The 12,817-nt window shown below is 32.4% G+C and overlaps 1 protein-coding gene across 11 annotated transcripts in view; it reads left to right on the forward strand.

Annotated features, from left to right (window-relative positions):
• The window catches only part of C7H8orf34 (chromosome 7 C8orf34 homolog), a 499,329-nt gene that overhangs the window by 71,766 nt on the left and 414,746 nt on the right, over positions 1-12,817 (forward strand). For all 11 annotated transcript variants that reach the window (XM_078017141.1, XM_078017138.1, XM_040294025.2 and 8 more), the window contains exon 3: positions 2,296-2,427. In XM_078017141.1, the coding sequence (XP_077873267.1) occupies positions 2,296-2,427 (132 nt within the window). The remainder of the gene's footprint in view (positions 1-2,295; positions 2,428-12,817) is intronic.

Genomic DNA, 12,817 nt, shown 5'->3' on the forward strand with positions numbered 1-12,817 from the left:
TTGAGTGATGGCATAAATGCTCATTTAATAAGGCAAGATAGGAACATAAAACTAAATTTATAAAGGGAAATATAAGCTCAATTCCTATTGATTAATTTGAGTTTCCTGTGGAAAATCTTTGGAGATAGTTACAGTAGGCAATTGGTGCTGACTCTAAACTCTGGGGTAGTTCAAGGCTGAAGTCCTGGTGTGGAACTCATTCAGTATCATACAACTTGAAAGAACGATCAAGGCTGGTCTTCGGAGAAAATGCCTGTTTATTGAGGAACAGCTCTGCATATTTATAGAGCCGGGGGTGGTTTGACAGTTATGACAGTTTAATGGTTGTCAGTTGGCATAGGGTGCTTTCTGATTGGTGGGTAAGGATCATGTGAGCCAGCAGGGATAGTCTGATTGGTGGATAAGGATCTCGTGAGCCAGCAGGGCTCACCATTGGATGGTTCTTCTTAGGGGATGGGGAAATTCTGATTGGTGGGTCAGGATCATGTGAATTAGCAGGGCTCACCATTGGACGGCTCTCAGGGGATAGGGAAGTTAGTCTTTTGAGGCGGTGTGACTCCCAACACAACTAATCATGAAAAACATGAGGGTGAAAGAATGGAGGAAAATGTGGTTAAACATGTGGAAGATGTGTACTTAGAATATGGAAGAAGATACATGTAAGATCATTCTGGATGCCTTAAATTTCGTTGTTTATTAAGAGGTGAGGTTGTTTGCTAAAGGTAAGAGGGTTTGTTAAGCAGTTTTGGGGCCTTACTGAAGTTGAAGACATGAATTAATTTTTAATTAATTCATCATAGAAAGCAGCATCAAAAAGGTGATTTTTTTTTCATTAGTGTTCATAAGAGCTGGGTTGGGAGAGAGAAAAAATTTTGAGGGGCAGATTGAGAATTGTGATTGTGATACCATGTGGATCATGGAGGGTAGAAGAAGAGTTTTGTGGAGGAGTTGATATTTGTGAGCAAGTGATTCTGATGATGATGAAGCACAAGGTCAGATATGACACAGTGAGCAACGGCAGGAGGAGATTTAGACATAGAAAGCTAAAAACCTTCAGGAGGTTGATGTAGTGAAAATATGAGAGATATAGAAAGAATATTTTTAGGAATAATAAAAGAAATTATTTTTCTTGAATATGTATGGATTTTTTAAACTTATATTTTTCAAAAGTTTTATTGGGCTGTTGACTGTGATTTTTCAGGAAAATCAATCATGTGTATATTGAGTCTCCTCCACAGCTCTTCATTTATCTCATTTCATTTGTCATTGTGTTTGCCTTTCATATTTATTGACTCTCTTCTTATGGGGTTTATTGAATAAAGTATGTTCTCCATGCCACTGATTAAATTTTTGACAGTTCCGGTTCTCTCCTCTTTCTTACTTTGAACACAAATTTAAATGTGTTATTGCATTTTAGTCTCCTACTCATCTTTTTTTAAAAGATAATTTTTTCTGTGCACATTTCCATTTTCAATCATAGGTTGGTTGACTTATCTCTACTCTAATTTCTTTATTTTGTTGGGGGGAGTACCAGAGATTTAACTCAGGGGCACTCAACTACTGGACCACATCCCCAGCCCCATTTTATATTTTATTTAGAGACAGGATCTCACTGAGTTGCTTAGTGCCTCACTTTTGCTGAGGCTGGCTTTGAGCTTGCCATCCTCCTGCTTCAGCCTTCTGAGCCTCTGGGATTACAGGCGTGCACCACCGTGACTGGCTCTAATTTCTTTTGATTTCATATAGTCCGTTTTCCTTTATTTTTATTCAAAAGACAAAATCAGTTATATTCTGATATTTAATGCTTTTAAAAGTATGATCTCTGCATTGTGGATGCTGTATTCTTGTGTTTTTAAATGAAATTTTTCTTAGAAATATATTTTTCTGTTTATTAAAATTTAAATGTGGAGTATTCTATCTAGTTTTAGGTTTGTCCACCAATAGTGTAGGTGAATTCTTCTTGTCCCCTTACCATGTAGCTTGAAACTATTTGGATTATTTTCAAACTTTGGGATAGGTGAAATCATGGCTGATATTGAAATTTCTAGTAGTGGTCACATCCTGTCTCATCTCTTCTCTTTTCCACCAACTAGATAGGAATAGTAGCCTTGCTATATTATTTGCATTAATATGAATTGTTTTCCTTGGCCAGAAAGAACTACAGAATAAAGAAACCGCATGACACCCAATGTCTCATTCTTTGCTGGCTCAGTGGTCCTTTGTACATTGCTATATTTGATGACAAGAATACCTTCATACTTATTATTGATTTTTATGCATATTTTGTTTTAACAGAATCTAAAGGAACAAGAAGGGATTTCAGAAGCTATGATAAACCTTGGCAATTAAATGCAAAGAAGCCTAAAAAATCAAAAAGTGACCTTGCTGTGTCTAATATTTCTCCCCCATCGCCAGACTCCAAATCATGTAAGTTTGTTCTTCAAATATTATTTCCTTTATAAGTCTGTTGTTTAGGAAATAAAGAAAAAATAGTAAGTGAAGCCAAACTTTTAATCTGGTATTTTTGACTATTAATCCTAATGATTTCCACTTTCATGTCTGCATTGATATTGAATTATTGTATGTATATATACTCACCTACTTATACTCTCAAACTGTGTAATGATTTAGACCTAGTATTCTGTTCCTTGAAGAATACAAGTTGTAGGGAGCAGTTCCTTTGCCTCTCATAGCCAGTAGCAGCATTATACTACATTGAAAGCAGAACCATATCTGCATTTAATGAAGTACAAAAAAATCAAGTTAAATCTTTTAGAGCAGAGTGAAAGATATTTCCATTCCAAACATTTATCAACAACAAATCTTAAATCCTCTATCTAGGATCTCCCTGAAACCCTGCTCATTATTATTTGTGACTGAAAAAGTCTCTATAGATATCCTCTCCCACACTGCCATAAGTTCCCTTCTCCTAATGTCTCTGCTTCCTTTCCCACTACCTTAGTAGCCCCTGCATTTCTCCAGGGCTCTGCTGCCTCCACACATGTGGAAGCTTGTTAAATAGTTCAGGAGCTGATGGAACACATGAGAGCTTGAAAACTGCTTTTCTTATACATCGATTTCTTATATTTGTTATAGAGTGAGATGTTTGCTTTTAATTTCAACAAAGAAAAGAGTATGTTTAAAATAACTATTTTTGTTTGAAAATCTTTGAAAAACTACTGTGTGCTAACTGGAGTCTGCATCTGGGTGGTATGTGAAAGAGACTGAAATCAACTCTATCTGCATTTACCTAATGGTACTCATAAAACTATTGGATCAACTCCACCAAGCTATTGTGAGGTTTTATGGAATATTATGAACATTTAATGGTCTTAGCAAATGACGATTGTGATTTGTCAACTTGTCCTCCTTTGCCAGTTTAGTATATAAAATTAGTTCCCAACATTAAAAAATACACAAGTCTAAAATTACCATGTCTTCTTTGGACTAGTATGGTTGGTAGTATCCAATGCCATTCCTGACCCAATTATGAATTCAGATGGGAAAAATGAATAAATTAAAAAATGAAAGTGAAATGAATCAAGTCTCAGTTTCCATCTCTATCAAGGAGTCATCAGCTTCTCCCCTCTTTCTCTATTTGCCCTCCTTCCCCTTCCCCTTCTCCTTTCTTCCTCTTTCTACCTCTGTCTCTCTGTCTTCCAATGATAAATCCATAACTATAAGGGTTTACTAATTATATTGCCAGTTCTGGATTCCATCACTTATCACTGAGGGGAAAATGCCCAAAGCCCACCTCATTCTGTAAGCTCTTTGCTCTACATAGGATGCTACCAGCTGCAGAGTGTTGCTGGTGGTTGGCATCTGATTCTGTCTCCTCTCAACCTCTGGTTCCATAGATCATTAGCAATATTTTAATGGCAAAAACAATAACAAAATAACATTTTCATAGTATGTGTAGAGATAATATATATAACAAGAATAAAATGGGTGAAGTGTTAACATTGGAAATATACTATCAAATATTAAAATGTTGTTGAAGAATGTCACTTGAACATAGATTGTAATAGCTTATAGGTGCATATCATAATCTCTAAAGCATCACTAAAAGCAGTATGAAATGCACAAATGAGAAGTTAATAGATACATTAAAATGGAATATGAAAATGCTCTTTATCCTCCCCAAACAAAGGCGGGAAGAGAGGAACAGAGAAACAGAGAAAGATTGTAAAATAGAAATCAAACACCAAGATGATAGGTTTAACTATAAATATGAGGGGAATTGTACTACATAAAAATGTATTAAACATTATGATAAAACAAGTATTGTGAGGCTGCATAAAGGGTATAGATTTTTTGAAAAACAAAAAACATGTTTAAATATACAGACAAAACCAATTTTAAATACTAAGCATAAATAAACCTAAATAACTGCCGGGGGGGGGGGGCAACGAATAACTTGTGTAGATTGATACAGCAGGAATGGAAGCCCTTTATTGTAGGACAACAGAGCTATTTATACATTTTGCACAGCTTATCTTAATTAGCATAAACTAGATACATCAGTCAACCAATAAGGAATCTCCACACTTAATGGATCGCTTTTGTTACTTCTCAAACCACTCCCTCTGGCATTTTGCCAGGCACCATCCAGACTTGTTTACGAACTCTACATTCCCCTGGCAAAATACCACTTGTTATTTTGACTTGTCTATAGACCTTAACAAGTAACTATATCAGACTAAGAAGAATTCAAAAGAGATCATCTCATAATGAAAAAATTATTGAATCAAGAAAACATGATAATGCTGTGAGGCAGTGCACATAAGAACAGTGTTTCCAATTGCCTGATGTGAAATATATAGAACTAAAATCAGATAAAGACATAATAAGTGAATCCGAAAAATCAGTAAACACGTAAAAGATTTGAACAACCACCTTGAGTTAATTGATATTTATAGAACACATGCTCAATAAAGTTAGAACACACACACACACACACACACACACACTAACACACATGTATATAATTCTCAATTTCTGGTAGAATATTCAGAAAGACAATTAATATGATATGCTGTAAAACAATTATGAAGTTATATGAAATATTTTTTGTGAAGAAATTTTCTCAAGTTAGAAATAAATTACAAGAAACCTAGAAACTCCTCTTGCCTCCACATTTTGAAATTAAAAACCTCATTTCTAAATATCCAAGGAGTTAAATACAAAATTGCAAAGGAAATTTGACAACATTATGAAAAACAAAACATATACAGATTTGTAGGGTGAACTAAATAAGTGCTTAGGAGAAAATTCATAGCTCTAATAGAGGCATTTTAAAGATTGATGTTTTAGAAAAGAAAATGTACAAAATCAATAACCTCAGCTTTCACTGTAAGAATATAGGTAAACAATGAACTAAATCAAGAATATGTTGAGGGAAATAAATGAGAAAAATAATGTAATTGAAATAGAAAATAAAACAAAGAAAAATCAATAAATCCCAGAAGTTGGTTATTTGAAGATATTTACTTAAACAATAAAACTACTTTGCATACTCTTATCATATGCAAGAGTATTAGGAGTGAAAGAATAAAAACTATTACAGATTGTGAAGGCATTAACAGGATACTTAGAAGATAATTTTAACAGTTCTATGCCAGTAAGATTGACAACTTGTATAAAAGATATAAATCATTTGAAAGACACAAGAAACTAAAACTTACTCAAGAAGAAATAGATATATTTAGGTTTCCTCTATCAGTTAATTAAATTGAATTAATTATTAAATAGTTTCTCATGAAAAGGACTGGAGTCCAAGATGGCTTCATTATGAGATCAAAACATTTGAAACTAAAAGAAATTAATACCATATGCAACTTTTCAGAAAATGGAGAAGAAGGCTACACATTTCAACTCTATTTAGTTGACCTCCATAAACTAAAACAAGTCAAGAACTTTACAAGAAAAGAACACTAGAAATGATCCTATTCCAAGACCATAGATATCAATATTTTTACCACCCATTAGTAATATTAATACAGAAATGTATGAAAGTGATCCAATTTATTTTATGTAAGAAATGCAATGTTCATCTAATAAACAAAAAATCATCAGTGCAATTCACTATAAAAAAGAGTAAGAGAAAATTGAAACATTCATTTCAATACAGAGGCGAAAAATATCTGACAAAACACAATATTTATGATAAAAACTCCATCAACTTAGGAATAAAAGAAAATATCCTCAGCCTAATAAAGCTGAAAACCAAAAGTCTCTCAGTTATTATCATATTCTGTATTGAAATATTGAATACTGCTTTTCTATCAATGAAATAAATGCTTACAACTTCTGTTCAAAATCATAGTGTGAATGAAATTTGACAAGAGAAAAAATACATAATTGCAAGAGAAGATAGAGAAACCTTTTACAGTAAATGTCAAAATTTTATAAACATGAAAAGCACAAAAGGAACGTAGAAGAAAAAATACTAAAATGAGTAAGTAAAATTGTCAAAATCGCAGGATACAAAGTAAGCAAGCAGACAATTGTATTTTGTATTCTGACAGTGTAAATTGAAAATGTCCTTAAAATACCATTTGTAGTAGCATCAAAGAATACCAGATATTTAGGGACAAATTTGATGGGAAAATGTGAAAACTGCCTATACAGAAAATTAGGAGACATTGTTGAGACAAAATAACTAAAACTTGGGATAGATATATCCTGTTCATATTTAATATTGGTAAAGGGTAGGTGGTACATACTGGCCTAGAATTTGAATATGTCCCTAGCAGGCTTTATTCTAGAAAATGATATAAATATTTGAAAAATGTACCAGCCAAGGAAAAAGCCTATGATTATTTAAAGCACTCCTGATAAACATGAACTAGATAGAAAAATTTACTCCACCTGCCTTATAAAACTGTAGTTGTCAGTTCAACATAATATAGGGTCCATAAATAGACCTCCATAATACAGTCAGATGAGCTTCCACCAGAACATATTAATAGTAAAATGGGAAAAGAAAAGATTCCTTCAGCATTGGACATCCATTTGAAAAACAAACAAAAGGAAATAAAACTTAAGTCATCCCTGAAGGAAATAAATGATTTTTAGGGATGTTCCAGTTACTATGGCTGCTTGACCAATTGGCACAAACTTCTTTTAAATAAAATTAAAGAGTAAAATGTGCAATTGACTGTCATTTAGTACCTTCACAATATTGTGCTACTATTCTCTACTGATATTTAGTTTGACACTGTTTTCATCACCCCAAAGGAAACCTGTACCCAAGAAGCAGTCCCCCAATATTTCCACATTCCACCAGCCCCTGGCAATCTGATTTCTGTCTCAGTGGAGTTGTTTCTGTTGAGAGTATCTCATGGATAAAATCGTAGAATTGTGACGTTTTGTATTTGACTTATTTCACTTAGCAAGCTTTTTGATTCATTCATTTCAGCCAAGAACACAACTTCATTCTTTTTATAGCTGAATAATATTTCATTATGTGGATGTACCGCATTTTGTTTATCCATTCTTCTCTCAGTGGAAATTCGGTTGTTTCCATCTTTGACTCTTATGGATTGTGCTGTTCTGGGCATTCACATGCAAGTATTTATTCAAATACCATTATTTCTCTCGTTATTTGGATATATGTCTTGCAAGGTACTTAGTGGATCTTATGGTTATTGTAGGTATATTAAAGTCTCCAACTTTTATTTAGAATTATATTTCTCCCTTCAAGTATGTCAGTTTTTGCTTTCTATAGTTTGTGGCTCTGAGACTAGGATTGTATATGTTTATACTTATAACATATACTATTATAATGTTCTTCTCTGTCATTTGTAGTGGTTTTTCTTAAAATCTATTTTGATATTAGAACAGTCATGACAGCTCTCTTTTCCACTAATACTTGCATGGGTTATCTTTTAATAATTATTTCTTCAAATATTCTTTTTACTTCTTTATCCCTTTTCTCTCCTTTTTGAGACTACCATTATACATTGGTACATCAGACATATTGATAAAGTAAGAAAACTAGTGACATTTCCATCAACACCTGAATGTTATTTAATATAAATTTGCATCTATTTTACATTTTAACACACTATTTTAGGAAGAGAAAGATATCTTCTTTTTTCTGTATTTTTTCTGTATTTTTATTGGTGTATTTCATTTGTCCATGTCAATAGTGGGATTTGATGTTACATATTCACATATGCATAAAATGTAACAATTGAACTTGGCAAATATTATTCCCCAGTACTTCTCTTTTCCTCCCTCTGGTCCCTTCCCTTTACTTTAGTGATCTCTCTTTGATTTTTATGAGATCCACTACCCTTTTTCTTAATTTTTTTCTCTCCACATAAGAAAGAAAACATACAATCCTTGACTTTCTGAATTTGTGTTATTTTGCTTAACATAATATTTTCATATTCAACCCATTTTCCTACAAATGACAGAATTCCATTCTTTCATTTGGCTGAGTAAGACTCCATTGTGTATATTATATCACAGTTTCTTAATCTAGCAGTTCATTGGTGGACATATAGACTGGTTCCATAGTTTTATCTATTATGAATTGTACTGCCATAAACATGTATATTCATTTATCACTATAGTATGCTGAATGTAATTCTTCATGATAACTTAAAGAGTAGTATAGTTGGGTCATATGGTGGTTCCATTCCTAGTCTTATGAGGAACCTCCATACTGATTTACACCGTGTTTGTACTAATTTATAATCTCACTGATAGTGTAAAAGTTTTTCTTCTCCACATTCTCTCCAGCATTTATTATAGTCCATTCATGATTGCTTCCATTCAAACAGGGGTGAGATAAAGGGTAGTTTTGATTTGCATTTCCCTGTTAATGATGTTGAACATTGTTTCATATATTGGTTGTCAGTTTGTGTTTCTTCTTTTGAGAAGTGTCTATTTAGTTCATTTGTCCATTTAACAATTTGGATTCTTTGTTGTTAGTTTTTTAAAGTTCTTTATGTATAATGGATAGAAATTCTTTGTCACAAGAGTAGCTAGCAAAGATTTTTTTCCCACTCCTTAGGTTCTCTCTTCATATTCTTTGTTTTGCTGTGTAGAATCTTTTTAATTTGATGACATTCATTTAGTAACTCATGGCATTATTTCATGAGTTTTGGGGGTTCTACTGCACCTCTTTGTTGGAGTGTTGGCCCTAAATTTTCTTCTAACAGTTTATGGTTTCTCATCAAATTTCAAGATCTTTGTTCCATTTTTAGTTGACTTTTCTACATATGGATAGCCAGTTTTCCCAGAAAAAAATTGTTTTTTTTTAAAGATGTAATTTTTGTAGTGTATGTTTTTGGCACCTTTGTTAGTAATCAGCTGACTGTATCTGTATGAGTTCATTCTTGTGTCTTTTATTCTGTGTCATTGGTTCACATGACTGGTTTAGTTCAAGTATTATAGAGTTTTGGTTACTATAGCTCAGTAATATAATTTAAGTCAGGGATTGTGATATGTCCAGCATTGCTTAGAAGTTTTGGCTTAGAATGGCTTTGGCTATTAGGGGTCTTTTATTATTTCAGATGAAATTTAGGACTGTTTTATCTAGTTCTGTGAGAAATGGCATTGGTACTTTTGTGGGGATTGCTTTGAATCTGTATATTGCTTTTGGTTGTGTGGCCATTTTAACATTAATTCTAGCTATTTTGGAATATAGGAGGTCTTTCCATCTTTTCAGCTATTCAATTTATTTCTTCAGTGTTCTTTAGTATTCATTGTAGAAGTCTTTCTCTTCCTTGGTTATATTTACTCTTTGATTTTTTGAGGTTATTATTAATGGGATTGTTTTCATAATTTCTGTCTCAGCATTGTTGGTTCACAGGAAACCTATTGATTTATGCATGTTGATTTTGTAACCTGCTACTTTGCTGAATTTATTAGCTCTAGCAGTCTTTTGGTGGAGCTCTTTGTGTCTTTTAAGTATGGGATCATATCATTTACAAATTTCACTCTTTCTTCCTATTTTTATTCCTTCTATTTCCTTCTCTTGCCTAATTGCTATCACTACAGGTGCTAGTACTGCATTGAATAAAAATGGTGAAAGTGGATATCCTTGCATTGTTCCAGATTTTAAAGTGAATGCTTTCAATTTTTCCACATTAACTGTGATTTTGGCCTTGGTTTTGTTATATGTAGCTTTTATAATGTTGAGGTAAGTTCTTTTCATCCCTGGTTTCTTCAGTGTTTCTATCATGAATGAGTATTGAATTTTGTTAAAGGTTTTCTTTGCATCTGTTGAGATGACTGTGATTTTTTTGTCCTTAATTTTCTTTATATGTTGAAAGACATTTATTGATTTGCATATGTTAAATTATCTTTGAATCTTTGGGATAAACCAACTTGGTTGTGTTGTACAATCTTCTTAATATGTTGTAGAATATGATTTGTTAATGTTTTCTTAATGTTTTTGCTTTTAAGTTCATGAGTTATATTGGTATGTAGTTATCTTTCTTTGATATGATATATTGTCTTCATATAATGAATTTGGAAATGTTCTGTCCCTTTCCATTTCATGTAATAATTTGAAGAGCATTGGCATTAGTTCTTTAATGGTCTGGTAGAATGCAGCTGAGAATTCATCTTGTCTTGGGCTTTTCTTTTTGAAAGGCTTTGTATTACTGCTTCTATCTCATTGCTACTTATTGATCTGTTTCAATTTCATTTCATTAATTTTAGCTCTGATCTTAATTATTGCCTTTCTTCTACTGAATTTGTTCTTGTTTTTTCAAAGACCTTGAGACTCATCATCAGGTTGTTTATTTGGGATCTCTCTGATTTTCTTATGGAGACACTCCTAGCTGTAAATTTTTCTTGTAGAACTGCCTTCATTGTATCCCAGAAGTTCTGGTATATTGTAACACTATTATTATTTGATTCAAAGAATATAATTTCTCCCCTGATTTCTTCTATCACCCACTCATCATTCAAGTTTGTTGTTCAATATGCATATATTTAAATAGTTTCTGTAGTTGTTTTTTGAAGTTGATTTCAGATTTTATTTCATTGTGATCAAATAAGACACACACAGAGAAAAAAATGCATATATATGTATATATATATATATATATATATATATATATATATATATATATATATATTTGCTAAGAGTTGCTTTGTGGACTAAAATATGATCTGTTTTGGAGAAGATTCCATGAGCACTTGAGAATAATGTGTATTCAGCTATTAAAGTATAGCATATTCTATAGAAAAATGTTAAGTCCATTTGATTTATGATATATATTTAAGTGTGAAGAGTCAGTATTGGGCTTATGTCTGGGTGACCTATCAACTGTGACAGAGGTGTGTTGAATTCCCACAGTATTATTTTATTGGAGTCTTTGGTGCTTTTAAGTTCTCTCCTTGTTTTGTAGGTCACACATTTTAATTATAATGTGCAATGGAGAGGTGCTTTTTAAAAAATGTAATTAGGTTACATCAACATTTGGAGGCATAAATATTTACTATCATTATGGATTTTTGTTGGATTGTTCTCTTTACTATTATGAAGTGACCTTATTTGTCTCTTCTGAATAGTTTTGTCTTGAAATCTGCTTTGTCAGACATGAGAGTAGCTACGTTTGCTTTTTTCTTGGCTCCACTTTCATGATATACCAATTTCCATCTTTTCACTTTCATTCTGTGACTATCTTTGCTATAAGGTGAGTCTCTTGCAATAACATATAGTTGGTTCTTATTTTTTATTCCACCCTTCTATCCTAAGTCCTTTAGTTGGAAAGTTGAGACCATTTACATTCAGTGTTATTATTGAGAGGTGTTTGTTCCTGTCATTTTGATCTATTTCTAATGTTTAATTTGTTCCTATTTCTTATTTTTTAGCTACTCATCAAATGAGATTGGTCCATTTATGAGCTCTGGGGTTTGTTTTAATTTCTTCTCCATGAAGTATTTCCTTTAGTGTTTTCTGTAATGCCAGCTTAGTAGCCATGCATTCTTATAATTTCTCCTTATCTTGGAAAGTTTTTACATATACTTCAATTCTGAAGGTTAGCTTTGGTGAATATAGATAGCAACCCCAGTTGACATTGATTTTCTTTCAGGGATTGGAATACATCATTCCCAGTTTTCCTCAGTTCATGTTGAGAAATCAGAAGTAGCTTTGACTGGCTTATCTCTACATGTGACTTGAAGTTTTTCTCTTGAGACTTTTAAAATTTTTTCCTTCTCCTCTATGTTAGGCATCTTAATTATGTTTCTTGGAGAGCTTCTTTTTTGATCTTGTCTATTTAGGATTCTGAATGCATCCTGGATCTGGATGTTCATTTCATTCTCAAGGTTTGGAAAATTAGCTGTTATTATTTCACTGAAGAAGTTATATATTCCATTATCATGCATCTCACAACCCTCCTCAATTTCATGATTCTTAAATTTGATCTCTTAATGTTGTCCTGAGTTCTTGTATATTCTGGTCATGGTTACTTATTTTTTTTTTCTTTAATGCTGTCTGCATAGTCATGGCTGGTCACTTTGTCTTCCAACTCTGAAATTCCACCTTCAGCATGGTCTACTCTATTAGAGAGACTTTCATTTAGTTTTATTTAATTTATGATATCTTTCATATCTAATATTTCTGTTTGATTCCTTTTCAATATCTCTATCTCCTTATTGATTTTTTTCGTTTATATCTGATATTAACTTCTTTAATTCATTGAGTTTTTTTTCTGTGTTTTCTTGGAATTAATTGACATTTTAATAGTCATTCTTTTGAATTATTTCTTGGTTATTTCATCCACTTCCATATCTTTGGTTTTAGTTGCTAGTAAATTATGAACTTTAGGATATGTTGTGTCCTTTA

The sequence above is a fragment of the Ictidomys tridecemlineatus genome, chromosome 7 (genome assembly GCF_052094955.1).
Source record: "Ictidomys tridecemlineatus isolate mIctTri1 chromosome 7, mIctTri1.hap1, whole genome shotgun sequence".
Taxonomy (NCBI): Eukaryota; Metazoa; Chordata; class Mammalia; order Rodentia; family Sciuridae; genus Ictidomys; species Ictidomys tridecemlineatus.